At 34.3% G+C, this 20,545-nt stretch overlaps 1 protein-coding gene across 2 annotated transcripts in view; it reads left to right on the top strand.

Moving 5' to 3' along the window:
- The window catches only part of LOC131037403 (uncharacterized), a 119,921-nt gene that overhangs the window by 64,183 nt on the left and 35,193 nt on the right, over positions 1–20,545 (top strand). For both annotated transcript variants that reach the window (XM_057969533.2, XM_057969534.2), the window contains exons 6-11: positions 2,600–2,658; positions 2,948–3,046; positions 5,690–5,747; positions 16,323–16,459; positions 16,595–16,651; positions 17,253–17,350. In XM_057969533.2, coding sequence (XP_057825516.2) covers positions 2,600–2,658; positions 2,948–3,046; positions 5,690–5,747; positions 16,323–16,459; positions 16,595–16,651; positions 17,253–17,350 — 508 coding nt within the window. The remainder of the gene's footprint in view (positions 1–2,599; positions 2,659–2,947; positions 3,047–5,689; positions 5,748–16,322; positions 16,460–16,594; positions 16,652–17,252; positions 17,351–20,545) is intronic.

Here is a 20,545-nt window from a genome sequence, read left to right as displayed (position 1 = left end):
AAATTAACATCTAAAATATAATTTTATACACGACACTTCAAATTCAAATTATTAGTAAATGGTAAAAAAATTAATATTAATATAGATTATTTGATAATATTTATTATAGAAATACAGATTAATTTAGAGTATTCTCAAAAAGATAGAATATACTTGTTTTTTTATTTTTTACAATATTTTAAACAGGATTATCTTGAATATTTTTTTAATATCAATTTAGAAACTTTCTTTTAGTTTTAAGAATAAATTTAAGATTATCTTGAATTTTTTTTGCGATTCTTATTTAATCACCCATAAGAGGTGAAATTTTTAGCCAATAAGATTGACAGTAATTCATTTTGAAAGTAGTTTTAGTTATAAAATTTGCGTCTCTACTTTAGAAAAGATAAACTTTTCTTGAATAGAAAAAACTGACTTCGAATTGGTTGTCTGATAATTAATAATAAGCAGTTAAAAGAATACTAATTGCAACAGTATTACCTAACAGCAAGTACTAAAATAGGAACTACTATTCCTAAAACTAAAAAATTGATGTTAGTATTTTAATTATTAATAGTTTTGAAATTATTATTATTATTAGTGGTTTGTATATATAGAAAGGTTTTATTTAACTAGAATATATGATATAAAGAGAAGAAGCAACTCCGGTAAAAGAGAATTGTGCATCAAACAACAAAACCTCCAAGGGGACATTCTTATCCTTCAATTTCTCTGACAGTAAAAGAGAATTGTGCTGCAATCATCATGAGGGTTATCTACAATTCATTTCTAAATTTTCGTATGCTTGCTGAGAGTTGGTGCAAAGGAATGCCTTCATCAGCAATTTTATCAGATAGATGGTTGAGCTTTATAGGAATGTGCTACCTATTAGTGTGATTGAAACTTTGCAAATTCTAAGTAACTTGGTGTAGTAAAATTTGAAGCTGGATAGACTTAACTTTCTGGTTACTAGAGAAGCATTGGATTATTAGTTTGAACTCCCACATACAGTGAGTTCTCAAAGATTTATCGAGTAGCTAGAGGCCCAGAAGTAGTCCAAGTTCACAGCCCGTTAGCTCAACAATGTTATGAGGCCTACCGTAGGTTCTAATATCTCAGTGTGTGGGGTGCTGACCACAGAAGGCCTCCAGCATGTAATACTTGGATTTGACTTGGAAATTCTATCAAAAACTAAAACAGGATAATTGGAGTCAATTTTTGGAGTAGGGCTTCTGATAATTGTATTGCTGACAAAATCTAAAAGGTTCCATCCATGAAGGTGATGCAGCACAGTTTTGGAGAGCATTTTCCAACTTTTTTTTCAATTTAAATAAAGTGAGCTTTTATATTTTCAATGATGGAATATTGAATCTTATATATCAGAAAATCTTGACATTATTCTTATTAACAATTAGGTTCAAATTAAATAAAAAAATAAATCAATCAAAATTATTTTTGTTATTGGTGTTCATATTTAACTTTTTCTTATTGCTATTGTTTTTTTGTTAATAGTAACTTGGGTTAGGCGGGTTAGGCACCCAAGAGCCGCAGAAAAACGGCATCAAAATACAGGTCTGATAATCGAAAATTCACCAGGAAGCCCATGAAAAGTGATTTATAATGACACTGCACATCCAAAAAACCAAAAAGAACTTTTATTTATTAATATAAAGGTTACTATTTTTTCTTTTCTATCCTATCAGTCAGAGTTTTGATTTCAACACCAAAATGGGAAGGGGGCAAATTATGTAGGCTCCCTAACTTACACACATAATTTCAATCTAACACTAATTTCCTTCAACAGAGATATCCTCACTAGCCTCTCAACAAGCACACTTAATAAACAACAGCCCCTAGATTGAGGCAAGCCACAATCTTTTGCAGCCCCTTAGAGATTTTGCCTTGATTTTCCAGGAGCTGATGTGGATGTTTTATGAAGCGCCAATACTCTAATCGCAGGATTCTCAATGTCTTTTGAGATTTACCAAACAAAATCAGCTGATATGATCACCATTTACCACCGTCTTTTCCTTCTCAAGGCCATTGACATCATAGATTGCCACCCTTTTCTTGTCTGTCTGTAACTTAACCCTTGAATCCACTGCCATACTTCCACCCATCACACTTTCTTAATGCCAGTAGTCAAGTTGAGCTTCACTTGCAAGGAGAAATTGCCAACTATCATCACAGAAAAGCCACCTCATTGAGCCTATAATAAAGGCTTGGACATTATATCACACATGCTGCCACACAATTGAAGAGTATACAACCACATTCCACAGTGCTTTTGCCATAATTCAACAATCAGCCGTTATGCTTGCCTTCTAAAATGTTGACGATAATGATGCAGTACTCATCATTACACCAAATCTCATATAAATGATTTTATCAAATATTGATGGCAGTCAATCAATATTACTATTGTATTATCAATATAGTTATGCACATTTTAATTTAGGTTATCACTATGATTATTATTAATAATCATAATGATAATTTAAAGTTATTTCACAAGTTTACAAGATGGATGATGTTGTCTCTTTCATTTCACTATTTTATTTTTAGGGATTTATATTTTTGAGATGTATGTGATTCGAAATTAACTTTGGTCATGTTTCAGAGATATCCTTGAATGATGATCAATGGAATGGTGGAGTTCTTGCTAGAATTAGAGAGAGGGTATATTTTGTGGCACTCTTCCTATTTCCTATTTCTTTTAATGTTTTATTATGCATCTCGATAAACTAAATCCAGATTTTGTAATAGTTAGTGCAAAAATTTACTTCGACAGTCTAGAGTCTAGACGGGCTATGTTCAAAGGCATTTATATATTCCATATATGAATTTTCAAGATCATATGTGAGCTTTTGGAATATTTGCCCCTAGATTCATATGGTATTTCCTATTGCATGTTTTCTAAGCAAAATTATCTCCAAAATTAAGGTCTTGTTGCAACTTCTATGACCAGGTTCATATGGAAACTGAATTGAGGAAATCAAACGGTCATATTGATAGCCAACATGAACAACTTGTTCGTGAGAAGATTACATACAAGTTAAGGAACAAGGTAAAAACATGTATCCTATGACTTGTTATGTATTCTTTGTTTTCTCTATCTCTTGTCATAATTATGTAACTCAATTAATTGTTTATCTTTTATTTTCTTATTCAATGAAGTTTATTTGGCTTGGATGATTACCTTTAAGAGATCCTTAAATCACCCCAACACTAGTTTTGCTCTTATATCTTATATGGCTAACAAATTCAACGGTCTTGTTTTTACAAATTTATGTTCTCAATTGCAATACATTTTCCCATCTATTCCATCAGATCACATAGGTTCATGGCCTCACTTTGAATCGAGCATTTGCCTAAGTGCTATTCGTCTTCTTCTGCTATTAGAAGCTTATGTTCATATGTGAAACCCTGTGATGTTCCCGTCTAAACAATCAAAACATGATAATGCCCACTCTAAAATAGAATTTAATAATAAATAATAATAATAATAATATATATATATATATATATATATATATATTAGGAAATTATAATATCGAAACGTTGACCCCATTGCATGAAGTTATATACGTCTTATCTTATGATTCATTAAAGAGGACTTGGTTGAATAAGAGAGTCGCTGCCAGATGGAAGATTATAATCCTAGCACCCATAGACAAATTCCGCACAAGATAAAGACACAAATACAGATCGGTGGAGTAACGAAAAGCATTGAAAAGTAAGAGTCTAATGAATAATAAAGACAAGATGTAATGTATCCATATACAACGATCATACAAGAACATCATCAACCAAGGCAAGAGTAATAGACGATACCTGTTATAAGGGAACACGATAATACCCAGCCAAACATCAAAAATAAATATATCAACTGCTAAATAATGGCGGTCAACACCAACTCGATTCAGGGAAAGGAACAAGTCGGTGAAAGGCATAAGGGTGACTCACATTGTGGTTGGGCCGGAAAGAGCACCACAGATCGATAAAAGCCAGTAATTATTTCATAAACTATCGCTATCCCAAGAGGAATCGCCTCGATCTACAATAACTGATATAATGGAGTAAACAGTGATCGATGGCAACGATTAAAGCTTACACAACAGATTTAAAGAGACCGCAAGTGATGAATACATCCTCCAAGATATGTGATGACTCAGCGATCAAGAGTCTAAGCTGATGACTCAGCGATCAAGAGTCTAAGTCCCAAGCAATGCATAAAAAGGATATATAAGAAACCGATTGGACAGTTAGTAGTTATGAGACAATCATCCTATGATTTTGGAGTAAGGAGATTAAAATAGGATGCCAACTAATCATCGATTAGTTATCTAAAGAGATGCAATGAAGATACAATAAAGAGACGAAATGAAGAGTTGCCTTTCTTCTACCCATTCGATATTAAAGAGGCATTGATAATCATTTAAGAGGGGGAAATGCTGGATAGAAGGTTGAGTGTGCAAGAAGAAGGGAACTGGTCTTATATTCTTATTTGTATCCAGATTGGAACGACTCTACTAAGCATCACTCATTGGGCATCAAACTGGTTGTATACTCCAGTAATAAATCAGAGATCATTCCTCACATAATTATCTTCGATCATATCAGAGACAGCAGAGATAGGAATATGGAACTTAGAACTTATTTACTTATAATTCCTTAATTGGATCTGCTCTGGTGAGCATTGATCCACTTGGCTTAGAAATTGCCAGCACATAAGTCTAAATTAGAGACACACTATTGATTGCAAGGGAGAAAAAGAATGGTCTATACCACGTGGGAGGATCTTGATGAATTAAAGGAAGAGTACTTAAATAGACATTCAGATTAATTAGTATTAGAATAAGCTGGACACAATAATTATTCAGACTATTATAATAAAAGAATCTTCAGACAGTGTTTGAAGAAAAGGATTTGAAGATTTTACAATTTTGTTGTGTTTTTAGCAGCAGCTCCACTAAATGGAATGGGACCCACCTGTAATACTTGGAGATATTGGTTGTGTTTTTAACTTCAACACCACTTAAGCTTGTACAAGGAATTTGTAGATTATTGTTTGTGATTTGAGCAATCAGCATTATGAAAGGGTCAACAAATGTTTAAGAGGAATCAACAACTTGCTGAATAATTTTGTTTGGGTAAATCAGAGGGAGTTACCAAGATAAGTTCTCCTCTCTGAATCATTCTTAAATTTTAAAGTCAATATTATAATGAAATGTGTTCATTTTTAATAAAGTTATGTTTATTAATATATTACCATTCTCCTGTTAATTTAAAAATTTATGTCTCAGGACTATATTATGGTAAGTCTGAAATGAGGACATTACAAACCCCTTGCAACACTTGCCAATTTTCCGATGTTGCTAGATTTTAGTAGGATTTTTCACCAATGAATGTGTGAAATCCTCTACACTGGGGGATATGATCATGAAATGCTAACCCAAAGAAATTTAAAAAAAAGAAATGGTTCAGAGTTGTTTTAATCAGAATATACTGCTTTATATCCATCCATGATCATGGTGTTGTGTCTTAGAATAAGCTTTTACATATGATTTATATGCTCATTTTCTTTACCTTTACTAATAAATTATAAATCCTTTTTGTGAAATCATTATTAGTTGGTAAGAAGTAATGAATCTTGCATTTTTTTGAGTTTAATGATCATATATTTATATATCTTGTCATTGTTGCACAGGTTATTTGTTGTTTGGAAGGGGGCAGGATTTGTATAGAGTATGATACCTTTTTTGCAGGTATTTTTACAATGTTCCTTCATATCTGGTTTTTAAAATTGGTTTTTCCATACATTGTGATACTTTAGAACCAGGTGATTCGATAAAACCTATGTGCCCTATTAGTGTTTTTAATTTACACCTTTAAGTTCAACACAAAATAGAAAAAAATTGTAGTAGATCTTATCTTCAAATTAAAAGGGAAAGCTCTCTTTAAAATAAAAAATAACCTAGGACTGAAGAATATTTACTTGCAATTTACAATCTTTACCACCATTTTTGGGGTGGTTCATTTTTTTGTTGAATAAAATGTAAATCTATATCTTTTTGGTTTTGCCTAGGATAAAATGTGAAGATGTTTTTACAATATTTTGCAAAGGGCTACACTTTTACGTTGTTTTGTTAAAAACAAAGATTGAACAAGGAAATTACACATGTATTCAATAAGCCGAAGGACAAAAATGTGGACATTGTGCTAATTTAAATGCACGATTTGATACAAAGCCAGAGCCTACACCTTCAACCTCACTTGCACAATAAAGATTGCAAATTCATTGAAGCAATTTAACCTTTAGCACATAATGAGACATCTCAATAAATGTTTATAAGCAAGATAGACACAATAAATGTCATTCAGTGAATAGCAAATTTTGGATAACATTAACATTGATTACTCTCAAAATTACAGTTTGGAGTAGTGCAATAAGCTCTTGCAGCAAGCCAGGTTGAAACAACTGTTTGATGAGCTGTGCAATACTAACATTGACCTGAAGTTTGATGAGTTGTGCGATAGGCTCTTGCAGCAAGCTAGGTGGAAATAACAGTTTGGTAGTGGTAGTGACACGGCCTGTGTGGAATAGGCGTTTACTGCCAAGGACAAAGGCAAAGGTAAGTCCACTCAGCAGAAAGGACAAAGTGCACTTTGACAAAGAATCTAAAATCTAGCACGTCATTATTGTGGTAAATTTGGTCATGTGTAGAAGTTTTGCAAAAAGCGGTTGGCTGATCAGAAATCCAACCAGGGATGGTCTCAACAGTAGGCTCATGTTGTAGGGCATTCTGAAGAGGAGTTAGCCTTCTATGCATTCGTGGCCAAATGACCTTTAGATTATGTCAAGTCTTTTGGAGGATAGTTAGTAGAATGATCATTAAGGGAGGGTATTAAAGTACTATTGTAATATTTAGTATGTAATGGTCATCTAGTTAGTTTTAGGAAGTTTCTTTTCTGTCTTTTGTCATCTAGTTAGTTTTAGGAAGTTTCTTTTCTGTCTTTCGTCATCTAGTTAGTTTTAGGAAGTTTCCTTTTTGTCTTGCATTCTTGATCGTTTCTTATATAGAAACATTGCTTGTACTCTCTATTTAAGGAGCTTTCATCTCCTTTGTTAATATCAATTTACCATTTCAATGGAGACTAGAATGAGGACAACAAAATTACATGAAAGATATTGGTGGTTGGTCGTTCCAATTTACAATATAAGAAAATTGTAGAATTGATCAACCTAAATTGATTGCTAGTGAATGAAAATTTTGATCAAGCCAAATTGGTTGAATGCAAGTGGAATCGTGTCAACTCGATTTCAACCGCTCTTCCACAGGGATGTGTCTCCCCCAAAAAACCTCACGTCCCTTGTATAGGGATGTTTTCAAGACCTGGGGACTTGGGGGAAAGTCCCCTTACAGTACTACCACCTCTGCCACCTTCGTTGGGGATGCTGCCGGGTCACCACTGTTCCATGGTGACATTTCCCCCCAAAAAAACCTCTTGTCCCTTGTACGGGGATTTTTTCAAGACTTGGGGACTTGAGGGAAAGTCTCCTCACAGCACCACCATCTCTGCCACTTGCATTGAGAATGTTGCCAAGTCACTCACTATATGGAACATGCCATTACATATTGACTGCAACCTTTAACTTCGTGACAACTAGATTGCCTTTCATGGGGCACTCACAAAGATGATATATTGTAGATTTTGCTGAGGAATTCAATTCACCTCAATTTGTATATCAGCAATACTCTCCACTGCCGCTTTGCTGCTATCCCCCCACCATCCCCTCGCTATCACCAAAATTAGGCCCTTAGTGCCCCCATCCCCTTACTGTCACCAAAATTAGGCCCTTACTGCCCCCATCCCCAAAACCCATCCCCGCATTGCTGCATCCCCACACCAACAAACTCCGTGGAAATATGTTTACAACAGATAAACTGACTAGGATTTTACAATGATAAACGAGGATCAAATAGTGACCCATCTAGGATCTTCAAAAATTTAAATAACTGGCGGTATATTGACCAGTATTACAATATTTGGCTTTAACAAGTAACTTGTAATACAAATGATTATTTTGCAATTTCAAATAATTGGGAAACCATCATTTCAATATAGCATGAAATTCATCTGAAGGCATTGCTGAAAATAAGGTACCTTGTTTGATTAGCGGATATACTTGCTTGAGATGAACTCACTGCTGGAAAGGAATAATACAGTGCTAGAAACGTCTGAAGACCTTATTGTAGTGGTAATGTTCCTCCTTATGATTGGTATAGTCTGAAAATGATTACAATAAGAGCTGTGATTCAGGTATGGAAATATTCTGCTAAGACCTCACGTGGCTGAGAGGTTAAATAAAATATCACCACACCATTGCAACCGAAGTTTGTTCAACAAACAGACTAATATGACCCTGTAAGAAGACATGGTTAGCAAAAAGAAGCATTACAGCCAGCATAACAGTAAAAATATTAATTAAATAACTGTTGCAAACCTCAACTAAATAGTACAACTCTTTTGACTGGTACAACATCCAGAATGACCTTGAAATGGTTGCAATCAAGGAAGCAAAAATCGTTTGGGGAATTAATTGGCAAAACAAAAGTATAAGATTTTTTCAAAAAATCGGGAAAAAATTGGATTTACAAAAAAACGTAAAAAAATTACAGAAAAACAATCAAAAACTATTTTTTTTTTAATATTTTAGATGGTGATAGATGTCAAAATGTCAACTACAATATAGTTTGTGACTTTGAACAAAGTCAACTTGTAAACTAAGTACAAAATTCCAAAATATCAAATGTAGGCAATGACATGCTAGAGGGCAGGAGGCCCTGATGATGAAGCTCTCGGGTGAGAGTCTGTCCTAATTTGTTCAACCCATTGAGGACCAAAGTTGGCTTGCGTCATGATATCAAAATCTTCAGTCTCAAGTGGACGATCAACAACGACATCATCATCATCATCATAAACATCATCAGCATCATCAGCAGCAATCAACTCACACTTTGGATATATCTCATCGAGGTCAATTGGCAAGCCATCTTCAATAGTTCCCGATTTTGCCCATTTAGAAATTAGTGTTTCCCTTACAAGTGAAAAACACAATGAATAGTGAATACAATTTCAAAAACTGCAACTATATATTAATATTCTCACCTTGAGCTTTCCTTATCTTCAACCGAAGGTTGTGATGAACAAATACCAAGTCATTCATCCGTTGTTGTGATAGGCGGTTGCGTTTCTTGGAATGTACGTGTTAAAAAACACTCCAATTACGCTCACAAGCTGATGAGTTGCATGGTTGGCTCAAAATGCGCACTGCCATCCACCTTAAATTTGGTATTTCGTCTCCAAAAGAAGCCCACCATGCAACTGAAAAACACATTATATGGAGATGATATTGTAAGACTAAGAATATCTTATAATCTTAACAAACTTAATGAGCATGTTGGCAAAATAAAGAGATTGTCAAAAGTTTATAGAGTCTACCTGGTTGAATGGTCTTTCGGCTTTGTATAGCAGCCCTAGAAGAGAGAAAACCCTTAGAATGCTTGTACACTTCTAACTCTATCAAAGCCGCATCAAATTTTTCCAAGTTAGGAAACATTTTTTCCATGCACTTGAAGAAGCCTTGTTTGATCTTAGCATCAATTTCCATGAAGTCAGTCTAATAGAATAACAAAGGATTGGGCAAGTATCCCGCAGCATGGAGAGGAGTGTGCATCTGTCTATCCCATCTGCTATCAATTATGCCCAACAATGGCATATACTTATCGCTCTTATTTTCCAGCTTACTTCTTATCACCTCCTTGGCCCTATCCATGGCCTCATATACATATCCCATGGGGGGTTTTTCCCCATCCACTAGTCTCAAGACTTTTACTAAAGGCTCTGAAAAATTCTACAATCTGTTCAATAGATTCCCAAAAGGTGGTAGAATATATATACTTTGCCATTGCTATGCCATTTGCTTGAGTTGTGAAGCCAAACTCCATCCACTCAGTTGAAACAAACATTCGCCTCAAAGTACCTTTTTGTTCACATAATGTTTGTAATGCAAGGAAATATGTTGCAAATCTTGTCACCCCTGGTCGAACTAGCTCCTTGCCTCCTGTGAAAGAGTGCATTATAGCCAAAACTCTCGTGTGATTATAAACAAATTTGGTAACCTTGTGAGCCTTCTGAAATGCTGCCTTAACCGATTCAATTTTTCCTATGTCCACTAGGGTTAGATCAAGGCAATGTGTTGCATATGGTGTAAAAAACATGGAAGGGTATTTATTTGTCAGAAGTCTCCCTGTAGCAACATAAGCAACAACATTGTCTGTGATAAATTGAACCACATTTTGTAGCCCCATATCCGTAACTACCACGTCATACATCTCAAACAATGCATTTGTGGATTTCATCCTATTAGATGCATCCACAGATTTCAGAAAAGCAGTGCCAATCTCACAAGAGACAAGGAAGTTAATGAGAGTTCGGTTCCTTCTATCTGTCCAACCATTTGACATGATACTGCAACCAGTTCTAGCCCACTGCAACCAATTCTAGCCCACTGTAACCGATGTTGTTTAACAACATTTTGAACATCCTCTATTGCATCTTTCAGCATACCAACCCTTAATGACTCATAAGATGGGGCTTGAAACCCAGGTCCTATAGCTGCAATAGCATCTACCATGGGTTGCTAATATGGATTTCTAGAAGCATGGAATGCCATGTGAGAGGAGTACCAAAAATTACCAATTGCCTTCTTTGCTTGTTCAGTGACAGTTTTCCTCCATCCTATACTCTCCAAAGTGGTTTGTGATCTTGGTGTAGTATGAGGTTGGAAGAAAGTATTAATGTTTCCTCCACTTGTGTTTGGTTCACGTGCTATAGAATTAGGTGTTGACCCACATTCCCTGAAACTCCCATCTTCGCCATCTTCCTCATGCAAACAGTTGCTCTTGAGATTTGCAGAACTAGAACCTAGTTCAGCCCCAATTCTTGCCTTTTTGGCCTTACTCTCAGCAATCCCGTCAAGAGATTGCTTTGCCTGATACGAGACATCTGCAGGGCATTTTTTGCATATCTCGATGTTATTTTCTCGTTCTTTTGACAAATGCCATTTGAAACGACAAATCCCACCATTGATGTCCTCTAGACACCAATTGCACTTGACCTTCGTGCTACCTGGAACTGCTGTGCAGTGTGTCCACGCAAAGTCTTTTTGACGTGGCATTCTGATCAAGAATCAGATCTGCAAAAACATCACTCAGTCTTTAACTTTTGAGTGAGAAAATCAAATTTTTTAGTTGAGGATTTTGATGTGACAGGTTATGATGGTTTTGGCTTGTTTGAACATGTTAGAAAAATATGACTGTTTGCTTATTGCTTTGTTTTTCTAAAGTTCATTCACCATTTAAGAACATTCATATGAAACAGTGCATTTGAAGACAATTTAAGCCAAATTACATCGAACAGAAAATTCACTTTATTTCATGAGTAATCACATAGCATACAATCTGAAATTGAGAATGCAATTAAAATTGCAGACCTGGAAATTAAGCCATTGAAGAAGAATTTCAGACCCACTAGAAACAGCAATACATTCTTCTTAACCTTATATACAGGTAAATTATACTCGTTAGATATATTTTTTGATTTTAACAGTATATATTTTAAGAATATAGTTAGACAAATTTTAACAGTATATATTTTAATAGATAAATATAAGTATATACAGTAAAAATTTAACTGTAAAATGTATACAATATACTGTTAAATTTTAACTGTATATACTTATATTTAACTGTATAAATTTAACAGTTAAGTTTAATATACTGTTAAATTAAATTTACCTTATATTTAACTGTATATATTTAACAGTTAAATTTAATATACTGTTAAATATATACAGTTAAATTTAATATACTGTTAAATATATACTAATAAATTTAACAGTATATTAGTATATATTTAACAGTTAAATTTAATATAACAGTATATTAAATTTAAAAGTTAAATTTATTAAACTGTTAAATTTAATATACTGTTAAATATAACAAACTAATAAATTAATTTTAACTATATTTAATATATAGTTAAATATACTGTTAAATATATTTAACTGTTAAATTTATTATACAGTATACAGTATATTTAACAGTTAAATATATAGTTAATTTATTATACAGTATATTTAATATACTGTTAAATATATTTAACTGTTAAATTTAACAGTATATTTAACAGTTAAATTTAATATACTGTATATTATAAATACTATAAAACAAATTAATAAATTAAATAAAACAAACTGTATATTAAATAAATTCTATAAAAACAAAATTTGTAAAACAAAAATATAATTTGTAAATACCTGGAAGGCTGGATGAATGCCATGCTGGCTTGCTGCTTGGTGACCCCTCTGCGCTAAACCTGAAGAAACAGTCCTTGACCAATGACGAACAAGACTTCCAATTTCCGACCTGCAGACTTTGGAAGAAACAGTTGGTGATTGAAGAAGACTCAACAATCAATCTCTGCAATAAAACTTATTGTTGGGCTTCCTATTTCCGACCTGCAGACTTTGGACGAAAAACAATAGGGAGGCGGCGTCCATTTGTAGATTTTTCCGCGAAAATATGGCACCTTTTTCGTGTTTTTAGGGTTTTTGCGCAAATATTTGCAATTTTTTTTTTTTTTTTTCTGATTAATCGACAGATATTAATCTGGATTAATCGTGTTTAAACGGGAAAAAATCGTTGACCCCGTGGTCAACGCGTATTTCGCGATTTTTTCAGGGAAAAAAATCGGGACCCTCTGCGATTCCCGATTAATCGTGATTGATTGAGATTTGTTGCCGATCATTGCTTCTATGGTTGCAATCAAGTGTGCTTATTGGTTGGCAACTGGTGATAATATGCAGCTGGTAAATCTGACCCTTGTAACCTCATAACAGCATAGTATGGTCTCATAAAATCTGCTACTGTTACCTGCTTGTGGTACAATTATCCTAGGAAGATGAAGGGTTGGAATAATCCTGTATTCAGTCAAAAAAATGCGTTGCAGACCTTTGGAACATACAAACATCCCTTTACATATTCTACCAGCACAAATAACTGGTACAGCCTGGTTATGATTGGTACAGCTTGCGGATAGATGGAATAAATAACAAAATAAAGTTTAGAAATATTAGCAAACTCAAATGCCTCCCTGGAGATATGTATTTGGCATGGTACAACCTGACAGTGGCCTTCTGAGTAGTACAATGAGAATTCTTTATGGAACAGCCTGCATAAAAATTATTATCTCCAACAATACTAAAACATTATAACTGTATTCATCTAATAGAAACCTAAAATTGAAAATCAAAACTTGAAGCAATAATAGAGAGCAACATTGAAAAAATTGAACAAACACTGAAAATCTCACACCACATTGATAACTAAAAATCTGGAAGTCATTTCCTGATGAAACACATTGTTAATTTTTGTATGGAGTTGCACTAAAAACTAGGAGGGTTTTATCCTTAAAGGTATAAAAATGTGGAGGGTTTTCGTCCTTGAAAAGAGAAGACAGACCACACATCTTTTCGTAAAAAAATAAATTGTTTCAAAAAGCATAAAGACCCTTTTAAAAACAATCCTTTTATTTATAATTTTTTTGAGGAAGTAAAACAATGCTTATTTCTTTTTTGACAAATATACCTCAAAGTCATAAAAATATATTCAAGTGTCCTTTTTAATCTCTTTTTGTGTCATGGGTATAGTGACACTTAAAATAATCACTTAAAACATCTTTTTAATTTTTAAACAATTAAATGTAAGTTGTCTTTTAATTTTTACTTTTCGACAGCTTAATTATTTAATTAATTTTCCTTTTTTACAATCCCATTAGCGTACATGGTAAATCGCAGAAATTTGGCTAAGGGTCATCAGTGAACTTATGTTCAAGGAGACATGGCAGTAACCTAGAAAAATTGTGGTAAGTTATTCATGAAAAGTTGCTAGAATCACAAGTAAACTTGGTAAAACTTCTGTGACTTGAGGGGTTAACTCATAGTTGGAAAACTTACATTCAAAATGGACTCTTCAGCCCAAAAATTTGACTTGGACTAGGGACTTGGAAAAATCTAGACTAAACTTGTTAAAATAGAAACAAAACATAATTACACAAAAAGGACAAAAACGAATACATTAGGGAACACATTAGTCTATTCTAATCATTATTTTGTCATAATTCCAAGATTACATGTTATATGACTCCTAAGCCAATAAATTATGTTTTCATTACAAGACTTAGAGATTTTTTTACAAGTTTTGCCAAGACTTGGCTGCGATTCGATGAGTATGGCAAGGACTGAACATGCGAGTCATGTTGGATTGTTGTATTTCATCAAATGACTAGCAAGTTGTGTCGAGTTTGCTGAGTTTCAGCTAGCTTTTTAAACTTTGGATTAAACCATTGTCAGTAAAAGAAAGTTTTTTACAAGAATTGCCAAGACTTGGCTGAGACTCAATGAGTACTCGGCAGAGACTCAACATGCAAGTCATGTTGGATTGGTGTGTTTTGTCAAATGACTAGTGAGTTGCATTGAGTTTGCCGGGTTTCAGCTAGGTTTCCAAACAATGATTTAAACCATTGGCAGTAAAAAAGAAAGGCCTATTTTTGTGACAAAAACAACAAATTTAATTTGACTGGTCTGAATGCCCTTTTATGATTTTTGAAAATAAAACACAACTATCAACTGTTGCCCTGCCTTTTGCTTGTGACCCATGACTGCAAATGAAGGTTGAAAATGTAAATCAAAGCCCTTTTAGATAAAAAAAGGTCGCGAGCTGCAAACATTCATGGCCGTGTCTCCCATAATGTCCTAAACATGATTGCAAAAAATTTGCATGCCCTTGTGACTCTTGTAGATGCCCATAATTTTTCTTTGTTTTTGGAGGCCCTTGCTACGACTTTGTTTCCATGTTGCAACCTCTAGCTTGTGATTTGTCTTATGAACCACCAATAGGAATTAGCGCACGCAATTCCCTATCTTGTGAAACAGCTGAAATCAATACTGAGGTGTGGGAAAAAATGGCATGAGGAGGGCATAGGAATTGAAATGAATAGAGAGATGCTTAATGAGGCTGCACAGCCAAGTCAGAGAATGAGAAGAGACTCCTTGCGTGGGAGAATATAAAGAAATTACAGGCTGTAAGGATAAAAAGATAAACAGTAGATTAAAAACACTAAGAAATTTGCCTTGAAATCGGAGGAAGGAGATGGTGTCTGGAAATTGAAAAAGAGAGTTCTGAAGGTTCGCTGCATGGGAATGATAAGGAGGATGGCCTCCATCGAAAAATGTGGGTCAAAGCCCAAAGAACAGAGGAAGATGTGCTGGGAAGAAGGCAAATTAAATTATGAGCAAAATGATAGTGGATGGCAGAGGGATACAGGAGCAGATAGTGGGTTCTTGAATTATTGCAGATTTAAGGTTGTTGAATGCACAAGGAGTGAGAAGGAACTGCATAAAGAATGAGTAAAGTGTGTGAGTATGCATAGCAGATTTAATTGTATGAGGGGAGATGAAGAAAATTGAAAGGGAAATGCCAAAGAAGTGCATGGGAATAGAGAAAAGAGGCAGATAGCATAGCAGAGTAGACAAGAAGAGAGTGGCATAGCAGAGCACTAAATGTGAACAAAGCAAATTTTTTTTGTTAGAAGAATTTGATCGTTTTAAGTGACTAATGGAATGCTTAAAGAATGTAATGGTTTGTAAATCTGTGATATTAATAGTCTATTTGGATTTCATCTGCAAGTTTCTTGTGATCAACTGTCTGTATTCTATACTTGTGATACGGGTTTGATTTTATTTTGGCTGCAAGAACCGGCAGTCTGATAAAACCCCTGGTCTTGTCTGCATCAGTTTTCTATTGCTATTGGATGTATGTATGATTCCCATTGAACTATTTTAAATGTTTGTAAGCATTAATAGATTAATTCTTTGTTTCATTATGTTTAATATCCCCATTATTTCGTGTAAGGTTAATATTTGGAACATTAGTGATATCCTTTCATGTTATACTACTGCTGCATTTTACAATTTCCATTTTAACTAAGTATCATCTCTTTATTTATTAATGTTTACACAATGCAATAGTGAACATTGTGGTTGGAAATTCTGATGAATTGGTTATTGAGAGTAGCATTACACTTAGTGCTGCAAATATAATCTTATAATTTAGTTTCTATTTTTTATTTATTTGTGTTCTTTCCTTTTGCTTGCAATTGGTAACTTTTGGATTGGATGTGAAATTTTGAGTAACATTTGTTTATTTTCAATGCAGGAGAACAGTGTGATATTTACTATTGTGTTCTGGGGAGCAAATCTTTCTTGGAGAAGATGCGTGTTGTCGAACATACGATTCCCTTTTTTTTGCCCATAAATGAGGCAGAAGATAAATTCCTTTCGTCAGATCCAATGGCATGTTTCTTTTACATTAATCACATCCTTTATCAAATTTTTTAAAATAATATTGAGGATAACATCCATTTTGTAGAAGGAAGAGGGTTCTAATTGCAAATTTGACAGTTACCGTTGCAACTTTCCTTTTTACAGAAGTTTATTGACTACGTTGGAGAAATGCTGCAAGCATATGTAGATAGAAGAGAGCAGGTAGGTTTGGATTGGAAGTACTACGTATAACCCATGTTATTTGATAGAACAAATAGGTCATCTAGGCCATTTGCATTTTAAATATATTTGTTTATGGTGTAAATTATCCACTTTGTACTTGTTATTTTCTGTGGTTTTCTAGCGATTACTATTGGAGAGCAAATTTAGTAGGCATTACATAAATTGACACCCAAGATGTTCTATTGAATTAGAAAAACTGTTGGAAGGTCATCTGCCTTGGTTTGTTATATTGCTATTCCAGTATGGAGTTTTTATACCTCAAGAGTGTAAGCCCTCCAGATATTATTAACACAACTCCAAAATTTCTTAGTATTAAATTGACATTGAGATAACCAAATTTTATTTCTTTGCAAGTTACCAAAAGACTAGTCCGTTTTTGTGGGCTACTGGAAACCTACATGGGAACAAAATATAAACAAATATTCTGCATAACAAACGGAGGATTTGGTATCAGAAAATAAAGATACATGTTTTTGTCAAATTTTTTCGTAGGAGTAATATTTGGTTAAAACCTAGTTAAAAACCATAATATGTTTATTTTGAAGCATTTATAATTCATTAAATAATGGTTGAATTATAGGTTCGTCTTCTCAAGGAGTTATATGGTGGCCAGATCAGAGATCTTTATAATACCTTACCTTTCGATATGATTACATTTGTGATGGACGCATATAATTTGTGAGTAATATTTTGATTTTATTTTTCTTGTTTTATTAGTTTGTTTAATATTATCTTTAGTTAAATACTTTTGAAAACCATTTTGGTTGTTTAATTGGGCAAGATATATTTTGGCTAAAGCTATTGGTTCCAGGATTTGCTATTCCAACTTTAAAGTTCATTGTCTGAATTTGCTATTCAAGAATCTAATTATGAATCCTTACCCAAAAGTTCTAACCAAGTTCAAATATCCCTTACATTAGTGTCAAGAATGGAAATATGTTTGTATACATTAAATGTTTAGTAGGTTTTGCAATATGACTGCATTGCAGTAAGCATGGTATTCTAATCTTATTATATGTTTTGTTAAGGTGGTTTTATTTTCATGTTAATACAATAACAATATCATTTAGTATAAAACTCATTGTACCTATGTGGATTGAAAATTGTCACTAGGTCGAGTACATGTAATTATTATTTTGCATATTTGTTTTTTTTCAAAGGTTCAAAATAATTATGTTCTAGAAGTTTACCGTCATAATTAGTTTGAAATTCATATTATTTAAATTTTAATCTATATCTATTACCTTGAACAAATTAATGAAAAAATGTATGTTTAGAAGGCTAAGAAAATAATGCCACTAGCGAACAACCTTAGCTGTTAGTGCCCTTATTTATAGGCATCAAAATTTCCAAAAACATCAAGTCCTTGCTTGTTTTGTGCAGTTGACCTATTTGGTTCATCACTAATATCCAACTTGAGATAGTTTTTATGGGCCCATATGTTCAAATGGTCTCTTCGTGACCCCTCTTAGATTATTCTGTCAAGTGTCAAAATCCAAATTTGTCTAAGTGTTTTCCCTTAGTGTTCAAGTTCAAAAGGTTGGAGCTCACAAGTTCATGAACTCCTGAAAATCCAACAAGAAAAACAAGTTAAGTCATTGAATTTGAACATTGCAAAGTTTGTGATCTTTGTAGAAGTGTGACATGGTTCGCCATGTCGAAAAAAGTGCAACAAATAGAATAAAGAAAAGGTGCAAGATGAACAAAGGGAAGAAAAAGTGACTTGTGGACAAACCTCTCCTATTTGCAGCTTTTCCTTTGGTTCGGGGTTCTTCTTCGATTTGTAGACTTCCTTTACACTTATAGGCTTGGGTTCTGTTGATGTGTTTTCAATGCACATGCGAACACAAAATAAAATAACTTAAGTATCTTATCCTCCCTTGAACAAAGTTATTCGAATGCTGAAGATTTGCTTAAGGATCAATCGAAATAACTCCAAGGTTCTTATATGTAGGGTCTCTACATGTGGATAAGCTCTGTTGGTGTGATGTGATTTTGCTGGATTCACAAGGAGACTTACATTCGAATGCTTGAATGCTTGATTAGTTGGAACTCAAGTCCTATCTACTCACTAGGGAGAATAAAGAAATAACAAAAGGTGTAGGGTTTAAAGAGTCTAATCTAAGACCTAGATGCAAGTAGATAGATGAACGACTAGGTGGAGTCCTACTGGGCTAGGTCTCACCATCAAACTGAACAATTCAACACCAGCTCAGTGCAATCTTCTAAGGGATGCTTTGAATATGTTCAAATCATCACCATCAAACACTGATCACCATTCAAGTTAATGCATAAACAATGGATGCATAACAATTTGAAGTTAAGCTCATTCAATGCCAGTTGACCACGCAGGGTGCACTTACAATCAGTAAGAGGCTAGTGGCATGGACTAGGCGGATTCCACACGAGTGCATTCAACAATTTTCTCGATTCAATTGAATTATCTACCATCTAATATGAACATCCAACAAGAAACCATGCATATTGCAAAAAAAACAACACATTTCACCATAACTTCAATGAAAAATGAGGTTAATTTACTGGGCAACAATCTCTTGCCTTCTCCTACTCTACTCTAATTGCTATTCTATTCACTATTTCTTTTCTACTGGCTATTCATCGCCTATCAACTATTGACTATTAACCTTTTCAAGTGAAGAGCCAGAGCTTTATATAGAGAGCTCGTTACATTTCAATGGCTAGGATTACAAGATGAAAACCCTAATTAGGGTTTGTTACAACAAACTCCTTTAGCCAATGAGAAAATTACATTTAATGCTTGTGAACCAATAGGAAACCGAGGTAGGTACATGTTGTGACCATTTCACACATCGCCCCATCGCAAATGGGGACCCCCTCTTTTTCGCTTGTTTTCGCTTTCGTTTTTAGGGTTTTGTTAGTCCGTTAGTTGTCTGGATTTAGGGCTAAGCCTTAGGGTTTTAAATCTTGCCTTTTCGAGCCAAAATCCAGTCATTTTTGAGAGCTTTTGAGCTTTCTTTTCTAGAATGCAAATTTTGAATGCAATGATTTTGCCAAAATGGTCTAATTTTCAATTGGAATGTTCATGCAGAACTTAAACTTGTTTAAATGATGATCGTCAATGTGAATTTTGTCTGATTGAATATTTTGACCAAATTTTGACTTTTTTGAAGTTTGATCCTAGGCATTGGAATTGATTTGTTTTCGCCTCGTGAAGTGTTAAAATGTGAAAAATCTTGTTATTTTGGCCTGTAGGAGCAAAATCGCTCCTGTCCCTCAGTGAAGGACGGGAGCTCATTTTCAAATATCTCATTGTCCTTGCAGAGTCCAGACAAATTTTACGTTTGAAGTGATAGAGAACGACAAGATCTTTCATTTGAATATAAATTGAAGATTTTCATGAGCGCGGAAAGGCCTCCAGGAGGAAAATCGCTCCTGTCCCTCAGTCAAGGACCAGAGCTACGATTCAAATTTCGCCATGTCCATGCAAGATTTTGATAACTCAGCAATTGGAGGACGTCCGAAGGAAGATACTTTGCCAAATGAATATAATTTGAGATGCAAAAAATGAAGGAAAATGACCTATATTGACTAAATCGCTCCTGTCCCTCTCCAAGGGACCAGGGCGAGGTACCTTGTAGCTCTCGTCCCTCTCCCAGGGACCAGAGCGATTTCCTCCATTTTGCAAAATCCAGACAAGGGTCAAGGCAAGTTTACGTTCAAAAACGAAGGAGAACATGAGATGAATGCATTGAATATAAATTGAAGATTTTTTGGACGTCCATACCAGCATTAAATGCCTAGTTCGCTCCTGTCCCTCTCCAAGGGACCAGAGCGATTTTTGATATAATTGCCTTTGTTGCAAAATTACAAACAATGTCAAGGCATGGGCGG

Source organism: Cryptomeria japonica, chromosome 5, assembly GCF_030272615.1.
Source record: "Cryptomeria japonica chromosome 5, Sugi_1.0, whole genome shotgun sequence".
NCBI lineage: Eukaryota > Viridiplantae > Streptophyta > Pinopsida > Cupressales > Cupressaceae > Cryptomeria > Cryptomeria japonica.
The sequence above is the reverse complement of the archived record's forward strand: the minus strand, read 5'-3'. Positions and strand labels throughout refer to the sequence as shown.